This window comes from Desmodus rotundus, chromosome 11 (assembly GCF_022682495.2).
Source record: "Desmodus rotundus isolate HL8 chromosome 11, HLdesRot8A.1, whole genome shotgun sequence".
NCBI classification, from domain to species: domain Eukaryota; kingdom Metazoa; phylum Chordata; class Mammalia; order Chiroptera; family Phyllostomidae; genus Desmodus; species Desmodus rotundus.
In genome coordinates, this window is record NC_071397.1 from 8,806,236 (window position 1) to 8,833,115 (window position 26,880).

General features: G+C 54.6%; 1 protein-coding gene and 1 long non-coding RNA gene across 4 annotated transcripts; both read right to left on the reverse strand.

Moving 5' to 3' along the window:
• Positions 1–6,067: 6,067 nt before the first annotated feature.
• LOC139440353 (uncharacterized) lies at positions 6,068–9,203 on the reverse strand. Its single transcript, XR_011650544.1, has 3 exons — positions 9,102–9,203; positions 7,739–7,906; positions 6,068–7,051 (listed from the first exon to the last, which is right to left on the reverse strand). It is a non-coding gene; the product is annotated as an uncharacterized lncRNA (long non-coding RNA).
• An 8,100-nt stretch (positions 9,204–17,303) lies between these two features.
• FRS3 (fibroblast growth factor receptor substrate 3) lies at positions 17,304–26,867 on the reverse strand. 3 transcript variants are annotated; one of them, XM_053914355.2, is made up of 7 exons: positions 26,711–26,867; positions 24,999–25,116; positions 23,601–23,689; positions 22,263–22,449; positions 20,206–20,367; positions 18,850–19,007; positions 17,304–18,641 (listed from the first exon to the last, which is right to left on the reverse strand). In XM_053914355.2, exons 3-7 carry the CDS (start codon positions 23,664–23,666, stop codon positions 17,730–17,732), a joined length of 1,485 nt encoding a protein of 494 aa, XP_053770330.1. In that variant the 5' UTR covers positions 23,667–23,689; positions 24,999–25,116; positions 26,711–26,867; the 3' UTR covers positions 17,304–17,729. The 3 variants fall into 3 exon arrangements, with proteins under 3 accessions (XP_053770330.1, XP_053770329.1, XP_053770331.1); XM_053914354.2 differs by having other exon boundaries at positions 24,973–25,116; XM_053914356.1 differs by lacking the exon at positions 23,601–23,689 and having other exon boundaries at positions 24,973–25,116.
• Between the last annotated feature and the right edge of the window lie 13 nt (positions 26,868–26,880).

The following is a 26,880-nucleotide window of genomic DNA, read 5'->3' on the forward strand; positions in this document are numbered from 1 at the left end:
TCTTCCTGGGGACTGAACCTGAACAGCTTGGTTAAGCGAGGTCTACCAGGTTTCTCAACTGCACAGTTACTATCTTTCCCTGGATAATTAATAAGTGTCCTCTGGAGAGACACTCGGAGATGACTCATCATCCTTCTGCCCGCTAACTTTAACATCTGTTACTGGTCCTTGCCTGCAACAGTTATTTTGGTGGTGTTTGCCTAATGGTGCCTTCCTATTTCCATCATTCCTTTGATGTTTATTAATTAGAAATCTACTATAAGGAAAAGCTGGGTTCAGGGTTTTTAAAACAAACTCTTCCTCTCCTGCTGAAACATCCCACCCATCATTGAAGGTGTGCCAGGCAGGACACTTTATGTTTGTTTAATTGGGCAGCCCTCAAAAAAACCCCACAAAACATGTTCCCTTCTCCCCATTCAACAGAGGAATCCATTTTATCCGTCTGTATCTCAAACAGCTGGAAATTGATCTCTGTGTGTATAAATGAGTAAATAGACATTGGTTTTTTCTCTGGCTTATTGATTAACACCCCTTTGCTTAAAAACAATAATTTGTCTATGTGGCTGAAGTAGAAAGGGGATACTTTGGATATATGGGTGTTCTCTCTCTCTCTCTCTCTCTGTCTCTCTCGGCTGGCTTTCTCCATGTATCTGATCACCAGAAGCTAAGTTTCACATTTCCAGAGAAAGAATGAAACCAACATTCCCAGAAAAGCTCTCTGATTGGTCAAGTGCCCTCTCCTGAACCAATCAGCTGTGGCCCTGTAAGAACTTGGTGGCTTCCTCAGGAAGCATTTTGAAGAGTATATATAGAAGTCCCCAGAGGAAGTAAGGTATGTTTCTGGGCAAATAATCTCAAAGATGTCCATGCACATTTACTTCTGATGATACATGGACCCAACCCTACCTTCTCACCCACCCTCTCCATACATATTAAAGAATGTGGTGGTGTGTGTGGCATGCATTTGACTTTAGACAACCACTCTCCACCACTTATTGACGCTTTGACCCCGACAATTCACTTACCTTCCCTGAGCCTGAGTTTCCCTGGCTGTAAAATGGGGATAATAATCTTCCCCTCAGGGCTGCTGTAATAATTCAACGAGGCGCCATGATTATGAAAGTGCTAGCATGTAGCAAGCTCTCCAGGAGTAGCAGCTAAGTCAGAATACTGTGCAGCTGGACAGGGGCTGGAGGCAGGGGTTAAAGAGGGAAAAGCACCTGTGGGGAGCATTGATAACGTTCTGTTTCTTAACCTGAGTTCTGGTGACATGGGTCTGTGAGAAGGCAGTGAACTGTGTACTCACGGTATGCGCACCTTTCAGCATGTGCCTTAAACTTTAAAAGTTTTATAAAGAGACTTCTGGTCAAGATGGTGGTGTAGGTAAATACTGCTCACCTCCTCACACAACCACATCAAAATTACAACTAAACTACAGAACAACCATCATTCAGAACCATCAGAAGTTGAGCTGAATGGAAGTCCCAAAACTACGGAATTAAAGAAGAAATCTCTGAATGGGTGTGTGGGGAACCGTTCCAAGTGTGGGAAATGTGGCTCAGCCCCCACTTGGAAAAGCCAGTGAGGAGCGAGGTTGGCCGGCAAGACCCACGTCCATGGATAGGTTCTCCCGTGGGAAATCAGGCCTGCATTGTACCTAGGCTGCTATGAGACTTGCTTTCACTAAAACTCCCTCACCCTGAATTGAGGCAGCAAATGTTTACTGAATATCTTTATCTTCCTAAAGTCTGTGCTAAACCACCCAAGTATGGAGTGTGAGCAGTTTCCCCCTTGAGCTGTAACATCCTTCTCTCTGAAGTAATTAGCAGTATTCTGTCCTTTGTTGTCCTTAAAAGGTAATCACCTGTGGTGAACCTGTGCATAGTAAATGAAGACCATCCTCGGTGTAATGTGTCCAGAAAAACAATAAAAGCCTGTCCAGGTGGGGGTTGGCTCTCTCTTGGGCTCTCTCTAGCCCTCTCGCCCTCTCTCACTTAGAGAGTGGCCATATCATCCCTTTTTCTCCACAGGATTTCTGTAGTGCGCATGTATTTGTCTATTACTGCCACAACACAGGATCCTGTGGGCTGGGATCCACATCACGGGTGGTCCCACACCCACGTGTGGTGGATAACAATCGGGAGGCACATCTCAAGAGCGAGGGGTCTCAGCCTCATACCACACCCCCCAGCCTGGGGTTCCAGTGGCAGGAAGAGAAGTCCCCATAACTTCTGGCTGTGAAAGCCAGCGTGGATTGAGGCTGTGGAGGACAGAAGCTGCTGGAATCCCAGGCAGTTCTGTAACATAGGGGTCAGGTCAAATTACTGAGAGAAGGCAGGGGGTGGGGCGAAAACCTCAAGGCAAAATTGAAGATTAAAAATGGCTTGCCCGCCCTGTGAAGGGAGGGGCTGCTGGAAGAGGGAGATTGCCAGAGGCAGACAGGCAGCTCATGACTCAGCAGGAGGGAGCTCATATGGAACATGTGTGATTCAAGAAATGGCCCCTTACGCAACATGGCAGCTGGGAGAGGGGCAAAGGCAAACATGGCTTACACTGGCCCTCACTGGCTGAAAAGGCGGACACTCCCACTGGCTTCTGGGGGCACATGGGATTTCAGCAGAGGACTTTTAAAGAGAAGGCAGGCAAAGGCTCACTCTCTTGGTCTCTTGACATCTTGGCCACTTGGCCTTTTGGTACTCTTGCTTTGCCCTGCATGGGCAGCAGCAGCAGATGCCTGGACCACCCAGGGCTTAGGCCCTGCGTGGTTGGAAGCCAGCTCCTAGAGGCAGGGTCCCACACTGGGATGTGTGCCTCTCCAGCCCTTGGGATGCTATGACCCAGGGCAGCCCAGCACTCAGGTCCTGGACTGCATCCACTCTCTCGCCCTGTGAACGGCGCGTGGAGTCTTAAGCTGGGAAGCTCCTTGCAGATGAGGCTTCCCCTGCATTACCATCTGGAGTGATCTGGGAGTGCACCCCAGACCCTGACGGACAGAGAGCTGCTGCAAGGCAATGGCAACTGTGGTACCAGAGAGAAAGAGAGCTTGGGGCTGTGGAGCTGGAGACCTATTCGAGTAACAACTTGGGCTACAGATAAGCAATAATGGGGAGCTTTGGGACATGGATTTGGACATTAATCTTCCTGGGGGTAGCTGGTTTTCTGTGATTTGCAGGAGAGGTTGGCTTGGTCAGCTCAGAGCAGGAATGCTCCCAGCCCCCTCAAATTGGGAACCCTGTTAATAAAAACCTACCTCCTTCCCCACAAGTCTTCATGTTATGTATATACATGGCAACAAGTGGCCGAACCCCATGCTGCCCAGTTACAGTTCCTCTTGAAGGGTCTGTGCACAGACTTACTCAGACTCCCTCCCTCCGAGCTCCAGCACCAGGACAGCAGATTGAAAGGCATCAGGGACATACAAGGATGCCAGAATTGTCTGGCATCAGGGCAAGAGCTGGGGGACAGCTTTCTCCCAGACAGAAGTGCTAGCAGAGGCCATTGTTCCTTTTCTGATCCCTCCCCCCACAGAGCCATAGAGCTGGCAGCCAGGCACCATTTCTGAGACTCCATCAACCTGGCTCACACTGTTTGCCCCACCCTGGTAATTCCCTGAGGTCCTGCCCCACCCAACTTTCAGTCCCACCCAAGCTATTTCCAGTGGCTTTTCCATACAAATCTCTTATCTTGGCCCATGCTTCAGATTTTCCTAAATTCTCTCAAACAAAGAGCACCTGGCTTTAGCCAGCCCTGTACCTGTCACTAAGTTACCCCAGGCCTGGCACTGTCAGCAGCTGGCCTTGGTACACACCTTCAACTCTCCTGGGCACCTCCAAGCCCAGCACAAGTAGCAGTCATCTGTAGACTGCTTTGTAGCTTAGACTGTGTGAGCCCGGACAGAACACAGGTGGTGGCTGATCTTGGATGGGCCAACAGCAATCAAGGCTCACCTACAAGAGGAAGGTATATACAGCCCACACTGTGGACACACCTCGAGTACCCAGCTTGGGTGATAAGGGAGGCTGTGATACTGGACCCTACAGGACACCTACTACATTAGGCCACTCTGTCAAGCCTGGGAGACATAGTAGTTCTACCTAACACATAGAAACAACCACAGGGAGGCTGCCAAAATGAAGAGACAAAGAAACATGGCTCAAATGAAAGAACAGAACAAAACTCCAGAAAGAGAACTGAACAAAATGGGGACAAGCAATCTATCAGATGCAGAGTTCGAAACACTGGTTATAAGGATGCTCAAGGAACTTAGTGAGGACCTCAAAAGCATGAAAAAGATCCAGTCAGAAACAAAGGATAACTAATTGAAATAAAGAACAATTTATAGGAAATAAACAGTAGAGTGGATAAAGCTAAGAATCAAACCAGCCATTTGGAACCTAGGGAAGCAAAAAACCAAAACAAAACAAAATAACCAATCAGAACAGCAGAAGAAAAAAGAATTTAAAAAAAAATGAGGATAGCGTAAGGATCCCCTTGGACAACTTCAAGCAGACCAACATTCACATCATGGGGGTATCAGAAGAAGAGACAGAGCCAGGAATTGGAAACCCATTTGAAAAAATAATGACAGAGAACTTCCTTAACTTGGTGAAGGAAATAGACATACAAGTCCAGGAAGTGCAGAGAATCCCAAACAAGATGAACCCAAAGCCCACACCAAGACACATCATAATTAAAATGCCAAAGTTTAAATACAAAGAGAAAATCTTAAAAGCAGCAATAGAAAAGCAGTTAACTACAAGGGAACTCCCATAAGACTGTCAGCTGAGTCCTCAAAAGAAACTTTGCAGGCTAGAAGGGATTGGCAAGAAATATTCAAAGTGATGAAAAGTAAGGACCTACAACCAAGGTTACTACCCAGCAATGCTGTCATTTAAAGTCAAAGGACATAAAAAGAGCTTCCCAGACAAGAAAAAAAACTGAAGTTCATCACCACCAAGCCAGTACCATATGAAACGTTAAAGGGTCTTCTCTAAGAAGAAGAAGAAGGCAGGGGGAAGGAGTGGAGGGGCATCTAAGGGAGATAATGGTAATGGAAAAAGTACAAAAAAATTTTTTTAAAAAGAAGATCAAAAAGATGAACAATAAAATGGCAATAAATACATATCTATCTACAATTGATTCTAAAAAAACAAAGTAAAAAACCAAGCAGATCAGAAACAGAATCATAGATACAAAGAACATTTTGATGGTTGCCGGATGAGAGGGGTGTTGGGGGGATGGGATGTAAAGTACAGCGTAGGGAATCGAGTAGCCGAAGGATGTAAATGCAGGACCGTGGACGTGGACAACTGTGTGAAGATTGCCTGAGGGAGTGGAGAGGCTGCGGGGAGGCGGGCAAAGGGGGAAAATTAGGACAACTGTAATAGCATAAACAATAAAATATAATTTAAAAAATAGCCCTGGCTGGCGTGGCTCAGTGGATTGAGCACTAGCCTGTAAACCAAAGGGTTGCCAGTTCAATTCCCAGTCAGGGCACATGCCTGGGTTATGGGCCGGGTCCCCAGTAGTGTCCAAGCAAGAGGCAACCACACATTGATGTTGCTCTCCCTCTCTTTCTCCTTCCCTTCCCCTCTCTCTAAAAAACTAAATAAAATATTTTTAAAAATAAATAAATAAAATGAGGTCATTAGGGTGAGAAAAGTTTTATAGTCACATATAATTTTTTAATTTAAAACTTTTGTCATAGTGATCAGACATTTCTATAACTACACCCTGAGAAGTGTTGCCCCCACCTGACACCACACATAGTTATTGCTATATTAGGACTATATTTCCTGGGCTGTTCTTTACATTCTCTGTAACGATTTCGTGACTGACAATTGGTTACAGACACATTTTACAAAGGAAGAGGAGAGAGGGGACAACATCTGCTCTCAGAGGAACCCAAAGATGGAGGGAGGAGGCAGTCCTGTTCGGGGAGCTCCCAGCAGACAGGGTCCCTTCCCTGTACCCATAACCACATTTTCCACCACAGCAGAGAGGCACAGTAACTTTAGGTGAAGTAAGAATGAACACGTCTTTTTTGCATAGGCATGTATTTATTATATTTTAGCACAGATGTATAATCATACCCATGTTTATATGGACACTGTAGGTTAAGACAGGCTCCCACCCAAGAAGCATCAGGAAGCAGCAGAATTGCAGGCTAAAATCCCTGTCTCGCAGGAGTTCGTCTCCTAGGCCGGCCATCCCTGGACGGGCAGAGTCTGCAGTTACCCGAGGGCCTGGGGCCCCCAGCCCTGGAGTCTCCGGGTGTTAGACGTCTCCTTCTCCTGCCGCTGCCCAGCTCTGGGCCCCATGGAGACCGGCAGTCTCCTCGATGTGAACCCAGCCACTAAGCCGTGCCCTGGCGAGGCTCTGCCTAGGGGCAGGCATCTCCTCCGTTTGGCAGGCAGGACAACCGTGAGCACAAGGTCCGTGGCCATGCCGAGCCGCGGCTTCAGGTCTGTGGCTCTGTCCCCACTGCCAGCTCAACTTGCTCCCGAACTACTGTCCCACAACCCCAGAAATGGCACCTTGCACAAGCTGGAGATCCGGGGGCGAAACTGGGCGGGGCCTGTCCTCCACTGCCCACATCAGTGGGTTCTAACCAGTGGCCACACGCAGATTGTGTAGAGATCATGAGGGTGGTGTTTGAATGGCAAATTTGGGACCCACTGACCAATGCTGACCCACAAAAGCATGAAAGTTAACTGACCTATTCAACCCCCCAGCTACTTGCCTTGCTCCTCAAAGTTACGGCCTACAGAGCAGCTTGATTTGGGGTCTGCTAGATCTCAGCCCTGAGAAGCAGGGTTTGGTGGAGTGAGTGAACAACAGGGGCTCCCCAACTTCTGCGAGCCCCAGAGGGGTGCCATGACGAGGGAGATAGGCAGAGCCAGTCCACACAGCAGTGGCCAGGCCAGCTCATTGGTGCCCGTGTTGCAGATGGAGCTGTAGACCCTCAGGAAGGTGGTGGAGCCATGGGAGCCGCCATTCTCCAAGGGCAGGTACGTGGGCTCGAGCCCTCTGAGGCGGCTACTGCACTGACCTGGAGGAGAAGAGTGAGGCTGTCAGCCGGCACGTCTCACTGGATAAGGAAAGAACCTGAGCTCAGAAATCAGGGAAGCCTGGGTTCAAATCTCAGCCCACCTCTGGCTAGCTGTGTGACATTGGACACATCGCTTAACCTCTCTGAGGTCCAGTTTCCCATCATGAGGGAGGGGGACAATGTGACCCATTGCTGCATTCTGCACGGTGAACACAAGTTGGCAGGTAAAGAAAGTGAGAAGCGAACATTTCTGGCAGGCACAGTAGCACGTGCAAAGGGCCTGAGGTAAGAAAGGCAAAACAATGGGGCCAGGGCGGCTGGAGTCAGGCAGTAGGGGCACCCTGCCGAGCGAAGCAGGAGCCCAGCCACCAGAGCTGCGGCCTTGAGGCTTTTCTGACCACAAACCACAGTTAGAAATATTCTTCACACCATGACATTATAGCACACACACACATATCATATAATTAAAACAAAGGCCTCACCCCGTCATCAGAAATTCTAGTCCACCATATATGTGATGCACTCTAATTTTTCTATTTTGTTTAATTGCTTCTGAAGTGATGGTTCCAATCCGCCAAGCTGGTTTCTACTGGGCTATGAGCTGCACTTTGAAAAACGCCGACCTATACGGCATTGAACACACTCACTCACACGTACAATATCGCAGTCTCGGCTGTCTCTACTTACACAAGCAATTAGTCACAAGCGTTTGGACAGCAGGATGGTACCTCTTCCTTCCTCCGTGTCCCCCACTGTGGAGGCATAGAAGATGCTGAAGGCATATTGGTTCATTAGGAGCAGGGTTGAAGGCTGGAAGAGAAGGAGGCTGGCCCCACATCTGGAGGTTCGAGTAACCTGAAGAGGACCCACTGACCATCATAAGACTTACTTTGGCTTCAACCCCTCCACCACCTCGAAAGCAACCCTTGCTTTCGAAGGTGGCGCCCAGCTCTCTCTGGCTCAGGCCAACTCCTGATTGGTGGTGGCCAAGCCCAGGATCTGCTCTGAGAGGAGAATGCCCTTGGGCCGAGAGCCGGGACCCAGCAGCCTCCCTTGGCAGGAAGGAAGCTAGACTCCCAGCTTGCCCCTGCCCCGGCTTGCTGGTGGAAGCCTAGGGCTCTGGTACGATTGCTGCCCTGCCCTGCAGTGAGAACAGCAGCCTTGAGGGATACGCGCAGGGCTCCATGGCTGTGAGCACTGGTGCTCCGCTGTTGGGAGTGAGGTGTGGACATCATGGCCCCACTCCTTCCCTCTCTCCTGGCTTCCACATCAGGCCCCTCTGCTCCCTGCACGACCTAAACCCCACCCGGACCAGGGGCAGTGTGACCCCCTGTGACCTCCCCTATGGGCTCTCACAGTAGGCTGACCTTTCACAGGGGACAAAGGGCATGCAAAGGGACAACAAGCTGGGACAACAGGGTGGCGAGATTCCAAGGAGGGTCCCGATGCCAGACTCTCCCTGAGTCCATCTGGAGAGGGAGGCGAGTTGGGCTTCAGGCCCCCAGTGACCCACCAGTAACTTCTAGTCTCCGCCCTCTGCAAAGGCCTGACTCTGACCCTTACAGATGACCTCCCCAGGGTCTTGAGTCTTTCAGGTGTCTTCTCTCAGACTGAGGCTCCCTGAGGAGGGAACCGTGTCCCTTTCCCTTCGGTGATGGGGGCAGAGAGAGAGGGGACAGTGTGGGCTGGCAGAGGGTCTGTATAGCACTGTTGGGGGGCCGTAAGGATGTGGCAGGAGAGGCCTCAGGGAAAAGATTACAAGCTAGCAGAGTGAGAGACCCCTAGACCAAGCACGTTGGTCTGGGTGGGTGTGGGACCCTAGGGAGTGGCTGCACTTGTACAGGCACTGAGGCCCTGGCCTCCTTACACGAGGCACCCAGAGGAGGGGAAGGGGCTGGCCTGTGGCGGCCAGCAGGTGAGGATGACTTCAGAGCCTCCCACCCAGGCTTCACTACCCCCACTCCCTACGTGTCACATGTTTAGCCATAGGGGGTCCCTGTGCCCGGCTCACTGCAGGTGTGGACCCCCTCATGCGCAGGACCTTTCAAACCTCGGGTCTCATCCAGGGAGTGCGGTGAAGTCACTCCCGAAGATGCTGACGCGGGCTCTTCTTTGGACGCCCCCGGACCAGAGCAGAGCAGACCGGAGCGCAGTGCCGGGCTGTGCAGCGCCTGGCGAGTGCGTGGCTCATGGTACAAAGTGCTGGGAGGGCCCAGGCTCACACACGCGCAAACATCCATCCACACGCAGGCACGCGCCTGCTCACGTACTACATGCAAGCCTCTGCTCGCCCGCGGAGGCGTCTGTGTGTGATTCCCTGTGCACAGACACACCTTCCTGAAGCAGGGCAGGGCGGAAGACCTCCCCATGTCCTCCTCCTCCTGTTCCTTCTCTTCCCGTTCTTCTCCCCTCCTCCCTCTCCCCCCTCCAAACTGTCCTCCCTTCCCTCCTCCCACCCCCTTCCACTGGGGCTGTCCCCCCCAAGCCCCCGCTGAGTGATAGCCCAGGACCCTCTCTCAGCACAGCCCCCGGGTTTGGACCAGGGCAGGCCCTACAGCTTTCCAGGCAGAAATGAGGACAGGTGGTCTGACTTTAGCCCACGACATTTGACATCAGGCAGGTCCTGGTTCCCTGTTCATGGGGTCACCCTGTGGATCTGCACCGCTCCCCTCAATTTCTCCCCCAAGGGAGTGGCCCCCTTGGGAACTTCCAGAACTCCCTCCCATTCCCAATCTCCCTCCCATTCTCCTTCTTTAAGCCCCCAGGCCTGTTGGGAGGGGCCAGGCCTGTGCCCCTGTGCCCAGTGTCCTCCTGAGAACCTATGGGGGCTGGGTGGGGGCAGCAGGGGCTGAGCAGCCCTAAAACAGGCAACGTGGGGAGAGATTGGTTGGAGTCAGCTGGACTAGGCCATGGACTAGGCCTTTTTTGTTGGGAGTGGGGAGTGCTGGGACCTGGGGTTGGTGGCAGGGAAGGGTCCTATGTCCCAGGCTCAGGCACATCAAAGGCCAGAGAATCTAATAACCTGGGGCCTAGATAAGGAGCTGGAACCGTTCTGTTCCAAAAGTCCCAAACCAAACACTGCTAATGGACCCAGGTCTGACCCCTTCCCTTTCACTCCATGGCCCCTAATTGGGCCTCAGAGGGGTGTGGTTTTGGTCGCTGGCCAGATCCTGGCCAGTCTAGTTTGGGTTCTGGAAAGGTGGGCCTGTGAGCGACTGCGCACTCACAGTCTCTGTTCAGAGCTGCTCATGTGGGACACCGGGGACAAGGTAGGGGCCCGGGACCCAGGACAGGGAGCTGGAAGTGGGCAGCCACATGAACTCTCCCCAATGCCCTGTCCTCTGATGGCTTGGTTCTGTGTACCCCCTGTACAGGGAAACCAGGGCCTGGGGCAGGAAGGGCACCCAAGCCCTCAGGGCGTCCTCACGCACCCATCAGGATGGAAGAAAGGCAGGATCCAGAGGCCTTGGACGTCCCCAGAGCACCCCTACTGCTGCCCCAGCTGCCCATCCCCTTTTCCAGGTGCCGAGGGTGCCTGGGAGGGGTCAGGCTGAGCCTGGCCCAGCTTCCTACCAAGTCTGGGCACCCTTCCCCCACCCCACTCAGATTCCAGGAAGGTGAGACTGTGACCCTGAGGCTCCAGGAGGATTTCTGAGGGTCTCACCTTTGTCACTTTGAAGGAGAAGGTGTCATCATTGCTCAGTGCTGGCCCAGGGCGCTGACTTGCCCTCCAGGAGCTCCCTGCCTGCGTGGACCACCCTCACTGTGTTGACCTCCCCCAGGCCTGCTCTGGACATCCACAGCCCTCTCACCTGCGGCCTCATCTCCCAAAGCCCCGGGGTTGGTGTAGGGGCTCAGCATCCCCACCACCCATGACCGTAGGTCCAGCAGAGAGCAGACACCAGATCACAGGCTCAGGGGCCGCAAGGTGGGGCCTGTGGGAGGTGAGGGTGGTAGAACTCTAGGCTCTGGGTGGCCCTGAGGACCTTGATCTTCAGCCCCTGGCCCAGTTACCCCAGGGCCTCCTCCAGCCAGCTCTGTCTCTCTTTCCCCCACATTCCTTTTCCCGCTTCTATAAGAGGCACTTCTCCCTGCCAGGCCTGGGCAAGGAGCAGACTCCAAACCTCAGAGCCCCCTTCACCCAGCCTCAATGTCTCCCTTCCCTTTCCCACACCCGCCCCCATCACCTCCATCACCAATGCCCAGAATATACCCCACACCTGTCCCCTTCTCTCCTTGTCCACCGCTGCCAAATGACTCCAAGCCACCGTCATTCCCCTCCTAGATCACAGCAGTTGCCTCCCCGCAAATGCCCCCACTTCTGCCCCTCCACACCCTCTCTGCCCTCCACCCCATCTCCACACAGGGCCAGAGCCTTCCTGTTAACACTCAGGTCAGATCTCCTCTGCACTGAACCCTCCCAGAGCTAACCCGATAGCCCCCCCAGCCCACAGGACCCTGTGTGCTCTGGGTCCTGCTCCTGCGCCCTCTCCCCTCCTTCTCCCCCCCCACCTCTCCCGCTTCCACCCTTCCACTTTTCCTGAACCCTGCAGGGCCTCTGCACTTGCCTTCCCTTTGTCTGGGACATGCTCCCCTCAGCTGTGCACGCAGCCTCTTCGGGGAACTCCAACCTCTGCTCCCAGGTCACCTCCCCAGTGAGGTCTTCCCTGAGGTGCCACACCTGCCACTCCACCACCTTGCCCTTCTGCACCTTCTTCCGACTTATCTCCTCCCTGAACTTAACCACAGAGCCTGGTGCACAGCAGGCGCTCAGTAAGCGTTTGTTGAGGGAGAGGATGAACGAGTGTGCCCACCTGGTCCGACCCCCCGCAGCCAGCCCCTCTGACCGCTGTCCCATAGCCTAGGAAGGAAGTGTACTGGCCCCCACCTTCCCGACCACCCCCAGCCTAGCTCTTCCAGCGCCAGGCCCCACGGCTCCTATCCTCCCAACAGCCCAGTCCTTCCCCCTCCCAACCCCATTCCCCAGGCTAATTGCTAGGGCCCACACACCCCCATTCCTTCCCCAAACCCTCCTCAACCTTCACAGTCCACCTTCATCAGCAAGTTTCTCCACATTACCCGGCTGTTGCTATGACAACCCTAACAGAGCAAGCTTGGGCTCTGGGCCAAGCACCCCCTGGGCACTTCATGTGCATTTTCTTATCTAACACCCAGCAACATTGTGATGTAAGTGTTATTAGTTTCCCTTAATAGATGAGGAAACAGACTCAGAGAGGTTGAGTGATCTGCCTGAGGTCACACAGCTATCCAATGGCACAGGCCCGTGTTCCATAGTCAGTCTCGTGGGAGCCTCACTTTTCGAACTCAGACGATGGGCTCTGGGGAGCTGGAGCTTTGTCAGGACTCAGCCCACGTGACCCAGATTTTGAATCCTGGACCCGCTGTGTCTAAAGTTTGCTTGGGGAATCAAGGCCACTGTGCTCGTGTGACTATGCACCGTTAACCCCCCCCCCCGCCCCCACCGTGATCTATCAGTACGTGGATGTATCCTCAGGCCCTTTAATTGCAGGAGGAAAGGAGCTCAATCAGGAAAGAGGCCAGAACCAGCCCAGGGCCAGAGAGGGAAGGAGCCTCAGAGAACACCCGGAAACTCCTCCCCAGCCCCACTCAGCCCGCTGCCCCTTGCCCTCCACTCCTTCCATCTCCTCTCAAGCCCTCCTCGGACGCAGCAGCCTGGCTCTCCTCAGCCCAAGCGGCACCTAGTAAAGATTAATGCTTTCATTACACTTACATTCCTTCTGCCCAGAGAACCGGGGTCTCCACTTTCCACCTCCTCACCCCCACACTTGTCCTGGCAGCCCGGAGGGAAAAGAGATGGCTGAGGAAACTCCCATCAGCCAGCAGGCACCAGGTGGGGTTAAGGGTCCTGCACTGCTCACTAACTCAGTCATTACAGTAATAATCCCGTAAGAAGGAGCATACCAACAGCCTACACCTGGAGCACAAGTGATGCCTGCCCAGGGACACGGGGCAGGAAGGGCCATCCCTGGAGCCCCTGGGCCCAGACAGGCCAAGGGAAGGGTCCACCTGGTGAGCGAGGCATGCAGTAGGGAGGCTTCCTACCAGCCACTGGCAGGCAGGGGGAAGCTTCCAGAAGAGCTAAGCTGAGGGTATGTATGGCAGCAAAGCCTCATGATGCACACTGCCCGTGGGGAACCTCCTCCCTGCCCCATCTCTGCTCTCCTCCACGTTCACCGCCAGAGCAGGTGCCGAAATTTCAGGACAGACCCAAACTAACAACAAGAAATGCCACCTGCATGGATGGGCGGTTGGGACGTTGGTACAACGAGCCAAGGACTGCAGATGTTTGTATGGGAAGGTGGTTTTAGGCTAGCTCTAAGGCCCCGAGAGCCAGAGGGCCAACAAATCGTATGCTGACTCAGGCAGTGTTAGCAAAAGTACATTCACAACAGGAGGATGCTGGGCTGGAGGAAGGCGAGGTTCAGGTCTGGGTCCTACACTTAGTTCTGGGGCCAACTAGAGCACACAGGTGTGGACACCTCTCTGGTTATGCCGGGAAGGACCACGTCCAGGTGAAAATATCTGCCATTCACTGGCACTTACTTCCTGCGGGCAGCTGCTGTGGTTCCTACCAGGCAGCCACTCTGACCCTCGCTACAAAGAGGTGTCGCTGTGTCGCAGACAAGGGAGCCAACGCACAAAGAGGCGAGGTTGTCAGGACGTGGTGACGCCAGGCTTCCAAGCTCCGCACCCAGGGCAGGGACCCTCAGCTGTGTGTAGATCCCTGAGCAGAATTAGGACCCAATGAGGGGCAGTTTAGGGGCCACCCAAGTGGAGAGAGAACTTGAGGACTAGTGAGCTTCCCATCCTGAGGAGTGTGTGAGCAGAAGCCTAGGAATCATCTCTAGGAATTCTGTCGAAGGGATTGCTGGATGGGTCCTAGCCCGGCTGACCTACAAGACTCTGTCCTGGACTCTAGTTACGGGGCCCTGGAGAGCCTGCACAGGCCCCTCACGCCTGCCTCGGCTCTCCCTCCCCCTCAGCCTTCCTCGGCCTTTCTGGAGGACCAGGGGTTCACATAACCCCCTCTCCACCTGTGAGTAGAGTCCCCTTTAAGATATTGTTCGGAGAGGGCCCCAGAGCCCAGGGGGACCCTGGCCTGAGTGAGGTTGCTGCACCGCCGGGAGAGGGCCGGAGGGCAGGCAAGGTCAGGCCTGTCCCACACACCCATCCACAGCATGAAAGCCATTCCCAGACATCATCGGAGCTGAGGAGGCAGGGTTGGGGGTGGGTGCTGCTTAGGCCCCAGGGGAGAGCAGGTTCACCTTGTGTGACCAGGCAAGGACCTGGCCTGGAATTCAAAAGGATTCCTCAGTGCGAGCACTCAGGAATGAGCTCGTGTAGCCCGGCTGACGCACAGCCCCCTCCTGCAGTGGGCAGCAGCCACCGCACACACTCGCCCTGCACCCCACCCGAGGGAGCCAGGCCTCTTCAGGCCAGGTTGGGAGCTGTGGCAGGAAGAGCCCCAAGACTGGCTTGCAGCCCCAGCTTAAGCCACTAATTAACTTCATGGCCTGAGGGGAGTCACTTCACCTCGTGGCCTGTTTCCTCCTCTGCACAGCGGTGATAACGATCCGCCCCTCCGGTGAGCAGAGATGAGTGGAAGAGCTGACTGTGTTTATATGGTTTAAAGTGCTCCTGTTGCCCAACGGTGGGCTTGGAGAGGGCCCCTCCTGGTCTAACCTGAAATGTCACTCCGGCACAGGATGCTGGCTCCCCTCCTTTCCTGAGGGCAGCTCAGGGAGTGGGTAGGGCCTGCTTCTAAAGAAGAGAACTGAGCACTCAGCAAACATTCACCGATGTTAGTGATGATCTTTGGACAAATGGATTCCATCTGCACACCACACCCTGACGTCAGCCGGGCAGGCTCAAACACAGTGGTCACCCTCCCGGGCATCGCTCCCACCCACCCCTTCCTACCCGGAAAGCCATCCACTACTCCCCGCCCATCCCACCAGAGGAAAATTCCTGCAGCAGACCTCACGGGTCAGAGGCAGGGACCCGGGGAGGGGACGGGGAAGGCTGGCGGCCACACTGGGCTGGGAGCCAATTCCTGAGACACGTCTCCTGGACAGCCCCTTCATGCCCCACAAATATGTGCAATAAAGCGATTACGACTTGCTCCCGGGAACCCCCAGGGGTCCGACCAGGCTCTGACCAGGACCCCAGGGAATGAGGCTAAACTGCTCTTTCTCACACATCTCAGCAAAGGAGCAGCAATAGGCCTGAGGTCTCGGGGACCGAGGAGCTGGGCCTTCCAGTTGTTTCCCCCTCGGGAACAGTCAGGCTGTTAACACAGCTTGCCCGGGTCTGTCTGCTTTCCAAAGTGGTGTCGTGTTCATCATCTCATTGGCTCCTGCGCACAACTTGCTCTGTGATTTCCGAGAGCAAAAACCAAGGGCCATATGAGGTAACTGAACGCTCAAGACAGCAGAGATAACAGCCGAGTCAGAACCAGAGCCCAGCCTGTGGTTCCCCCATGACAGAGGCCCTGAGTGACGGGAGCCTGAGCAGACTGAGCACACTAGCATGGCCAGGGCCCCTAGGCCCGGTCCTGGCACGGCCATACTGCCGCCCATCTTGGCTCTCCTGTTTGGGGAGAACAGCACTCCCAACTGCGGAGGCTGAGGAGTAAGGGTAGCATGGGACGACGGGGAGAAAGCGGAATTGCGCAGCTGAGCTGCACTGAGCGGAAGGCACGCCCCACTGCAGAGTGGGAAAGGTGCAACAAACCCAGCCCGCAGCTGGCGGTCCCTCGGGCCCGGAGATCAAAAGGCTGTAGGGAAGGGTTTGGTGCCAGCTCTGGGGTTGCAGCAGCTGCACCCCGGGCCCCGGCTGGGCCCAGGCGAAGGGCCTCTCTCACACACCCTGTGTGGCCAGCCCTCTTCATCCGTTTCACTGACAGAGGGCAACACCCAAGGTCGGGGGTTCTGGAAGCCGGTCAGTCCAATGCCCACCCAGAGGAAATGGTGCTCCCGGAGCTGAGAGGTCCAGGCTGTGGTGTTTTGGACAGCAGGAGGGGAAGGAATCCTGTGGACCTCGCCCTAGTCTGTCTCCATGGTGAGGAGGACAGGTCTTGCTTCACAGGGCAGAGCGGAGGCACCAATGGTGACCGGAGATGAGGAGGCTTGTCCCTAGGTCTTGGACAAACCTTGCTCCCACTCCTCATCTGGGCCCTGAGTGGCTTATTACAGACACTGGATTTCCTTAGATGAACCATTCAGGGGCTTGGGGTGGAAATGGAGTCTTGGAAGCAGGGAGACGGGGGAGAGGAGGCAAAGAACAGAGGCAGCCTCAGGACAGGGAGCAGGAGCCCCGGCAACAGCAGCACTAGGTGGGTGGCGTGTGCACCCCTGCGCAGGCCCTGGGCGTCCAGGCAGGTGTTCAGATGCAGTGGCTCCGCGGGGGCCCCGCCCCCGGGGTGGGGAGAGGTGGCCCAAGGAGTCCATTCCTGGGGAAGAGTTCTCTGGGAAAGTGACCCTTTGCAAGCCAGATTATTTAATGACATATTACACTGTGTTTTTTTCCTTTTGCTATTCCTGGGCTTTTAGTAAAAGTCCTGTTTAAAGCGTCTAGCCTTGCCCTGACCTGTGTGGTTCAGCAGATTGGGCATCATCTTACAAACCAAAAGGTCTCCGGTTCTATTCCAGGCCAGGTCCCTGAACGGGACGCGTATGAGAGGCAACCAACCGATGTTTCTCTCCCTCTCTCTCCTTCCCTTCCCCTCTCTCTAAAAATAAATAAAATCTTTAAAAAAAAAATGTTCTAGCACACCGAAGGAGGACCCAGGGTCCACCTTTGGGCTAAGGTGTTAAAGGAGAGCAGTATCCACGGTCACCCACTTGGGAGCAGAAGGTCGAATCAATGAGCAGTCCCAGAGGTGATTCGGATACAGCCCTCCCACCTACACCCTCCCCGCAGCCACTGCCAACCTCAGAGGCAGGGGTTTTGTCCCATTAGGGCATTTTCCATACAAATCGCCTTCCTGCAGGTAGGACTCCAGTGTCCTGTCGCCTTCCTCGGACAGAGCACCCATCGCTGGCAACTTTGAGTCCTGGGCGAGGGCTTCTTGGAAAAGGCGGTGGTCAGAGACGTCGCACGAAAACCACAGCCACCCCAATCTCCCAGCCCGAAGTCCCTAGGGCTTCCCTCCCCGCCCCTGAACCATGCTAGAGCGGGCTCCCTAAGAATTCGCTATCGTCCGCCAAGCCAGAATTTAAAAATAATTATATTAATAATAAATATGTTAAATTACATTTGAAACAATAAATAGAAAAATAAACTGATAAATAAAATCAACAGGTACAAAATGTTTCAAAATTTCAACCAAAAAAATACACTGATGACAGACGACAGGTAAGACAAATGGACGTAAGCGGAGGGCGATAGATGCAGTCACGGACCCTTCACAGTTTCCACCGCAGCTCCCTCCGCACCTGGTCGCCCCTCTTCCCCGCAACAGGGAGACCGGGCCACTCAGTGGCTGATACCTTTGGGGACTCTGGCCAGCACAGGGAAGCTTCTGATCCCACCTCAATACCCTACTGCAAAGCACCCCTGAACCCGGGAGCGTGTGGGTCCCCGAGGACAGGAGCTGAGGCGGGGGCGGACGCGGTGATGAGGACTGAGGACGTCCCTACACAGGCAGGTCGGTGCTGTTGTGCCGGGTTTTCCGGGCGGTGCCGTCGTCTCGGGGCAGAGCCCTCTGCAGGTTGCACATGGCCACGGTCTTTTTGAGGTCGATCACGGCGTAGGAGTCTGAGCTGCGGGCAGGGGCGACGGTGGGCACGGGGGCTCGGGGGGCCGTGGGGTTCTGGGGTCCCTTGGGGTGGTCTCCACCCCACCCCTTCAGCTCCACCTGGATGTAGTTGAGCTGCCTGGGAGGCTCGGGGCCCGGCCGGCGGAAATCGAAGTTGAAGACTCTCGGGGAGCCTCGGCGGCGGGTCAGTGGCACAGGGAAGCTGCTGTGGCTGCGGAGGGCAGCCCGGGTGCTGGTGGGCTTCTGCAGTGGCGTCTCGTCCTCCTCGCCGTCGGGGAAGCCATTGGAGGAAGGTGTGAGCCCGTCCCTTGAGTCACCATCATCCCCGACCTCCTCCCCCAGCTGTTGGGCATGACTCTCCCACACTGGGGGCAGAGAGGGCAGGTTCTCGTAGTGCAGCTGGGCGGCCCGCCGGTGGGCAAGGCCGTTCCAGCCCGGCTCCTCTGGGCTCAGTCTCCAGCTGGCCCCTGGCCTCAGCCCCCCGCTGACATTCTCGTAGGTGCACTTGGGCCGGGCCGGGCACTCAGAGGGGCCCTCGTTGTTGTTGTGGTGAGGCGGCTCGCGAAGGGCGGGGCACAGGCCCTGGCATTTCACCACGTGCCGCCGTGCAGGGGTGGGGCCCAACACGAACTTCACCTGGCCCGGCTGCCAGAACGCCTGTGGGTCACGTGGGTCGGGGCCCCGGGCCTGTGGGGGGAAGGGTGCCTGACCCTCGGGCAGCGGCTGCAGGCAGTGCCGGCTTGTGCGGTGGTCATCCTCACTGGCCGGAGTGTTGACGTAAGTGTGGGACTGAGGGGGAAAAGTCCAAATGAAGCAGGGGGTCCAAGGGCAGGGAGGAGGGAGAGCAGAAGGGACTCGCTGCCTCCCTTTCTGGGGAAAGGAAGGGACCCTACAGATTGTCTTCCCTCCAGCATCCTTACTGGGAGGAGGTGCCCTGTTTCCTGACCTCCATTCCCACCCAGACCAACAGGGAGAGGCAGGGCAGCTGCTTGCTCACCTGCTCATCAGGAGCAATGAGGGCATGGGTGGACTCCTCCCCAAGTGAGGGGTGTCGAAGGCTGCTTGTTGAGGGGCGCTGGGGTGCTGAGAATCTCGGGCCCTCTCCCGGGCATCCAGGGAAGCCATTGGAGAAGCTGGAGATGTTATAGCCTAGAGCTGGGCACGGAGGAGACGAGCCCAGGTGAGAGGGGTCCTTAACCCACCTGCAACCCCGTGTGCAGCATCCTGGGGCTCCTCCAGTTGGAAGGGAGATGCTTCCAGGACCCCAAAGTAGTTAGCCTTGCTGAACCAGTGGTCCCCCATCATCTGTCACCTTTCTGTCCTTCAAACCCCATCCTTTCCCTCAAAGCTCAGCCTGAACCCTGTAACACTTCCCCCCTCACAGCCTTACCTGAAACACTTAAGGCACACCTTGTCACCACGGGACTGCCCCTCTGCCTCATCCTAGCTCTGCCAGTGAGCACCCGGGAAGCTCCTTGAAACCAGGGCTGTGCTCCCATTTCCTTTTGTCCCCGACACGCCAGCCCACGGAGTGCAGAGCACAGCGCAGGCACGCGGTGCGCACTCAGTGACGAACAAGCGGAGAGGTGGGAACCTCTCCAGGAAATGGTCCTGGGCGGAGATGCCTGCACCATCCATTGGGAAAGGTACTGGATTTTGCCATATAATGCGCACTTTTTTGCCCAGATTTTTGAAAGAAAAATAAGGATGCGCATTGTATGTGTATAGTACCTGAAACACCTTGTATTCGTTCTTGTGTTTTGTAATTACCTGTTACATAAAATTTCTCGTACCATAATGTGTTCAAAGATAAATACTAAAATTCCTTTATAATTCCTTTACAAAAAACAAGTATCTAAATATAAATAAATAAATAATTGAATTAAAAAACTTAAATGAAAGACTTTTTCCCTGAAAGTCTGGGCAAAAATGTGGGTGCGCATTATACACGGCACAATACAGGTACATGGGTTTGACCCAGTGGATGGGAGGAGGGAAGCAAAAAGGCTCCAGACGGCCATTCCTATGGAAATCCAATGTCTTCCTGTCTGCTCCCTCACCATTAGTCGATAAAAATTCCAGGACTCCCCAGCCTCAGCTGGAGTCACCTAACTGGCCCAGGTCAGGTCTTACCCATCCACAGGAGTGGTTCTGATGACGGTCACCGGTCCTGGAAGGCTGGTTCACCCAGCCATCCCCCTACCTGCCTACCTGCCTACCTGCCTCGGGCCTCCAAGACTGGTCGGTGCTTCCTGGGCCTGTGCTTACGTGTATGTGTGTGAATGTCTGTACGTGTGTGTGTGCACATGTGCGTGAGTGTGTACTGGGGTACCAAGGACAGGGGTTTCCTCACCGTTGGGAGGCTGGGGGGTGCGCGGGAGGTCGCGGTCGGCCGGGTGGCTGTTGCGGGTGATGATGACCGGCTCCTCCATCACGTTGATGCTGTTGCACTGCATCAGATCCTGAAGGAGGTTGAAGATTTCCTCGGCCCGGGAGCACTTGAACGCAAATATCCCTGAAGCAGGAGAGGAAGAAATGAGGCTGCTCTGCCCTGTGCCCAATTGGGAAGAGCCACAGAGGCTAAACTGGGGCACAGAGCTCAGGAAATATCCCTAAGCCCCAGTCCCAGGCCTGCGGGGAAGAGGGGGAGCCCCTCTCACCCTGAGTACCCTCCCAGCACACCCTAAAATGGGAGGAGCTGGGCCCAAGCACCCTGCCCTTGTCCTCCCGCAAGCGATTTCCGTCTTGAGATCTCATACTTCAGCTACGTGCCTCTGGGGTCGAATCATTTCCCGGAGGGTGTATGTGTACAGAGGTGCAGGAAGAGGGAATCAGAGTGAGAGGGGCAGTATTACATGAGCGGCACTGCCCACACGCTGCCCCCGTCTCCCTCTGCCTGCTACCCCTCGCTCCCCAGACAAGCGAGCTCCGCTCAGGGTTCCAGTCCTCAGCCTTGTGCCCGAAGCTCTTTGAGGGGAGAGGGTCTGTTCTGTTCACTGCTTGTTCACTGGGTACTTAGCCCAGTGATACTAAGCCCAGACCCTGGCCAGAGAGCCAATGTCCACCGTGTACACGCCCCTGACCCCAAGGAAGAAAGGGCAGGCTGACTAGCTAAAGGACAAATACAGCAAAACAATCGTGTGGCTCCTCAGCACAGCCACCAAGTAGCCCCTCAAACTCTGATGCGGGGACTCAAAGGCCCAGGGTCACAGGACTGGGCTGAGTGAGCACCTGTGACTCCGGGGACCTGAGATGCCCTCAGGGTGTTGTGCCAGTCTGGGATTCCGAACCACCCCAGCACAGTGGGGCCCGGGACTCAGGGGAGGCTACTTGGGGTGTGTGCAAACATCCACAACAAAGACAGACAAAGCCAGGCTGGGGTGTGGGATAGCTGACGTTTGTAGGAATGGGACAAGAAGGATGGAGGCAGAGAAAAAACGACTACACTGGCAAGCTGTTGTATGTCAAGGGCTAAAAAAGGCTGGAAAAGCTTGAAGATTTGGGAGAACCCTGTGTTGGGGCCTATGGCAGCCCCTCCAGGACCCCAAGTATGGATCAAACACCGCCAGGAGCAGGGAAGGTCCTTCCTCCCCTGTCTCAGCTCAGCCAGTGTAAACTGCCTGTGCCTCAGGAGCCCCAAGGGTCAGAGGCTGGAGCGGGGGCAGCTCCCCCAGGCAACACAACCTGAGAGACTGACTGTTAGCAGCCTCGGAAAAGGAGCTCATTCATTTCACCTGCACAGTCCCAGGCAGGGCTCCTTCTGCAGAGCTTGTACCTGGCCCTAAAAGAGAAGCCTCTAGCCTTGACCTCACGGCACAGCCCACCACTCCCTAACCTCTGGCTCCGGGGAGAAGGGGGAGGAAGGAAGAATATGTCACACTCCACTGCTCACAGGTGACGAGGGACAAAAATAAGCCTCTTGAGGGTTGCTCCATACATGGGGACCCAAGAGACCTACCCAAATCTATCATTCCCAAGTCACTCAGCCCCGAGGAAACCAGAGCCTCCTGCAAACCTTTTGTTACTCATGGGCTCTGGGGTATACAAGCTGGGGGCTCAGAGGAAAGAATGTTCCTACCCAGGGGGCAACAGGAACCCTTGACACTGGAGTAACAGAGGGAGGAGGAACCAGCTGCTTCTCCCAAGCAGGCTCTGGCCTGGGAGCACTAGCTGTTTGGCATGGGCTGTGCAGCGAATGCCCCACAAAGGGACCCAGGCCAGAGCTGCAAAGACGGAAGTGGAAGAGCACTGGCCTGGGAGTCCATTTAGTTCTGCATTAACACGCTGGTGCTCTTGGCCACGACCCTTCCTACCACTGGGCAACAGCTGCCTATTCTGCACCGTCACTTCCATGCCTCACAACTGACCCAGGTGCCCCTGTGTTAGCACGGGGCAGGGGCTGGTACTCACCCTGGCCCGTCTGACACCGGCGACCACTCTCAAAGGAGAAGAGGTTGGAATCATAGCCGTAGCGCCGCAGGCAAAGGTACGGCCAGTGGACAGCCTCACGCCGGTGCAGGTGAAGCACCAGCTCGCTCTGCGTCAGCTCCATCACCCCGGAGCCCAGCTCCACCCCCTCATCATCCACATTCGTCACCTGGGGGTAGGGGACAGAGGGTCAGTGATGAGTAACAAGTACATGTGTGGTCCCTGAGCTACTGAGAGGCCTGCTGCCGATGCAGGGCTGGAGCTGGGGGACTGAGGGGCTCACCTGACTCACCACAGACTCCGCAGAATGCCACAGGATTACTTAAGACCCTGAGAGAATCAAGCCCCAAAAGAACACATATATACTGCCTCCACCAACTCCCCAACTGCAGGATCTCTCTGAGGGCTCCCTCTTGTGGTGAGCAGCAGAAACCTGCGCCCCAACAGGCAGGGAGTCCCGAGGGGTCTCCTCTGCCCTGTCTGGAGGTGGGAGGGACCAGCAGGCGCAGGCCCACAGGTCCACTGGGCCTGGCCTTAGCTCCGCAAAGCAAGCAGCAAACACTGCTAACGCGGTGATTGCCGTGTGTTAAGCACTGTTTTAAATACGGCAGGAGTGAATTACCTAAAATCACATATTTTGCTACTGTTATTACAGCATTTCTTCCGTCCTGGTAGTACCAAGAGCCAAACGAACGACAGTGGCCTCGGCTCCTTTTCCCCAGGCCACCTCAGAGGGCTTGATCTCAAGAAGTCTTTATGAGCCCGCAGTCTCAGCCTGCCATTTCACCTTCTTTTTACTGTATTTATTTATTTTATTTGCTTCTTTTTAGACAGAGGAGAAGGGAGGGAGAAAGAGGGAGAGAAACATCGATGTGTGGTTGCCTCTTGCATGGCCCACACTGGGGACCTGGCCGGCAACCCAGGCATGTACCCTGACTGGGAATCGAACCAGTGACCCTTTGGTTCACAGGCTGGAGCTTAATCTACCGAGCTACACCAGCCAGGGCTCACCTTCTTTTTATTTTTTTATTTACTTTAGAGAGGTTAGGGAGGCAGAAAGACAGGGAGAGAAACATCGATGTGTGACAGAAACATCTACTGGTGGCCTCTCACATGCCCCCAGATGGGTACCTGGCCCACAACCCAGGCGTGTGCCCTGACCAGGAATTGAACTGGTGACCCTTCAGTTCACAGGCCGGCACTGAGCCACACCAGCCAGGGCTCATTTCGCCTTCGCTAGAGAGGCTGAGGCAACTCAACAGCTCGAGGCCTGAGACCAGCAGACCATGCTGGAAACTCAGGAGAGGGGGCTGTGGGTACCTTGAACTTGGTGGGGTGGTTGTCTGGGATGCTGTCCCTATTCAGGCAGCTGCAGCAGCTCCCCATGGTGTCAGAGCAGCGAGCCCACCCTAGGGAAAAGCATAAGAGATAAGAAAGTCATCAAGGCCAGTTCCACAAAGTCCTGCTCTAGGAAACTGGCAGGACCACCTCACGGTGCTCACTTACTCTGCCCAAGGGAATATATGGCACCGTTGCCCTCTCAAGAAATTCCCACTCTCAACCCAGGGCCAGACACACAAGGGATAAACATTAACTCAGGTTAGGGTATGTTAAAGATTAATGCTGCCAGGGGTATGGAAAGAGCTTCTCAGATGCATCATTTGATCTAGACCTTGAGAAGTACATAGGGTTTTAGCTGATGTAGTGACTGGAAAGGGTGGCCAGGTCAGCAAGGAAAACGTAAACAAAAAAAAAGCAGGGACCCAGAAGAAGCAACCTGCATCAGAAGGAGTTGGGTGCCGACCTGGGGCCTTGTCCAGATTCAGCAAAGAAATTAGTTTGGGAGTCCCAGACACTTTAGCCTGTACTTTTCTCCTTTTCCACCTCATTCTTCCCATACCATCCAAACCCTCTCTTCCTCCCTCACTACCATCCCAACATCCACCTCAACTTTATCATTGGATGTTCTCGTCTTATGAGGTGCTACATTACGGTTGAAAGATGCACTCAGAAGACTGAACATGTAAAACAGAGCACGCTTTTTTTGTCCTGGCTGGATGGCTCAGTTGGTTGGAGCATCATCCCATACACCAAAAGATTGTAGGTTCGATCCCCGGTCAGGGCACATAACTAGGTTTAGGGTTCAATCCCAGGTCGGAGTGCATATGGGAGGCAACTGATCGATGTTTCTCTCTCACATGGATGTTCCCCTCTCTCTCCCTCTCTCCCCCTTTCCCTTCCTTTCTCTCTAAAATCAATAAACATATCCTTGGGTGAGGATTAAACAAAGAAAAATAAATAAAAATACAACAGAGCACACTTTTTATAACCTTGATTAGGCATTTCTTCATTAAAAAAATGCCAGGTTTGCTTTTGGACAAAGGGGAGACATATTCTTGGCTTTTCCCTCCAAGATTATGGCACTTGGGCTGCATGTCAGAATAGCAGGACTTGTGCCAAGGATGGAGAGGGTGCCACCAGGCTTGAGGGACCGAAGGGAGCAAGCAAACACATGCACTGATTCCAACCAGAAGTTAAGGGGTTGCAAGTTGCTTCAAGAAATGGGTAGGATTACAAATCCTTCTAGAACTACCACTGAAGGTATAAAGCCCTTGCTCAAGCCTGACCTGCACCCTCCATTCCTCCCAACTTGGGAAACTCCAGGAAAGTGGCTCCTATACACAGCTCTCACCTCACCCAGGCCATCAGGGAACTGACCATTGGAGGGGCATGGGGAAGAACCCCCACTTTATTCCCTCTGTTCTTGGTGGGGCATCATGGCTAGTGGTCTGCAGAGACGTCACCTGGATCCCTCCGGGACACACCTGGGGTTCACCTAGCAGAGAAGACAGAGACCACAGGTTAGTGGACACGTTCCATCCTCACCAACTGTTAATGAGACTGACTTGTTGTCAGTCCATGCCACCTGGATATCTGTTCCAGATCCTAATGGGACAGAAACACCAACGAATAAAGCAAGATCAAGGGCAAAGGGACCACAAATTCTGAGCTCCATAAGCCCTGGGAAGATACTCCCCTAGCATCAACGTGTTTGAAGTCTGAGGCCGCCCAAGACCTTTTCAGTGGCCTCCAGACCCCACCTGAATCCTGCTACAACCAACACCAAAACCACCACCTCACCTTTGCACAGAACTTTGCAACGGGGTTTCTCCAAGAGACACTGTGACAGATTGGAAAAAGTGCTAGCTTAAGATTCAGAAACTAATACTGTAGTCTGTTTTGTTGCTACTAAGTACTTGGGAGACTGCCAAGTCAATCCCCCCTACCACCACCCACAACTCCCACCCCAAGGCCTTAGTTTTTAAGGGAAATATTTGTAAACTGTGGAGCTTTGCAGCTTAAATAACCTCTAGAGGTAAGTATGTGGACAAACCTCACAAAATTTTTCCATTTTCAGGACAATCTCACATTTGGAAGCTTTTTTAGATTTTCTCTTCCCCAAGGTTTGAAAGGCCTAACATTTTAACACAAATGCTAACAATAAACCAAAGCTTCAGGGATCTAGGGCCAGGTAGACAAACTGACAGGCCAGGACCCTGGAGACTCTTGAGATCCCACCCTCCTCTCTGGAAAAACACTGTCCTTTCCCAGGGCCCCTTGTGCTCGGCATCCTTGGGAAACTTCCCAGGTGAAAGGACCCCCACCCCCTTGGTCCGGCTTTTTGCCACCTTGGAAGGTGGAAACAGGCTGAAGGAGGTGTGCACTGCTCAAAGACAAGCGGCTGGGAAAATACTGCAGCTCGAGCCGCCAACCAACAAGGAGTCTGGGGGTGAAACAAGAACCAACTACAGGGAGGAGGGCATTGCACCTTTTCCTGTCCCCTTCTCTCTAAGATCATCAGGACATTTCACGACAGCCAAATGACGGGGATTACACTGCATGAGAAGGGGGCTCTGGTCTGGGATGGGTTTGGATTGGGGGCAGGAGTTAAGAGGAGCTTACGAGTACTCAAAATATATGAGAGGGCTGGGGAAACGTGGGCAGTTTTTTGGATTTGAATATGGTGCAAGGAGAATGGGGAGACGGTATGATGATTCAGAGGAATTTCAGGGCGATGGAAGCATTTTCGGGCATCCAGGAGAGAATGTGGCTCTGTGGGCAGATCGTAAATTCGCAGGAGTGAGGGGTTCTGAGGGCAACTGGACGTGCGAAGGTGTGTCGGGGGTGGGGGTGGGGTGGTTCTGAGGAGTGAGAGGCATTTAGGTTGCGGGGTTGTCGGGGAGATTTCTAGAGAAGGAATGGGGGAGTTCGGGTCCGCGCGCTGTCCCCGGATCCCAGCCCCCAGCCCCGGGGCTCCACCACCTGCCCCGCCCGCCCGAGATTTCCGCAGATGGGAGCGGAGACTGCAGCGCGGCGCGGTGCGGCCTCTGTGGAGCCGCCACGTCCCCGCCCCGCCGCGCCCCACTCACATCGCCCCGCGGCCCGGGCGGCGCCGGGCCCCGCTCCCGGGTCCCGCTGCAGCAGCCGCCGGCCGCCGGGAGCTAAGGTCTCCCTGCCCCGCCCCGCGGCCACGGGGTTGGAGGTCAGCAGCAGCACCAACGAGACGCTGCGGGCGGGCGGACCCGCTAGGGGCGACCGG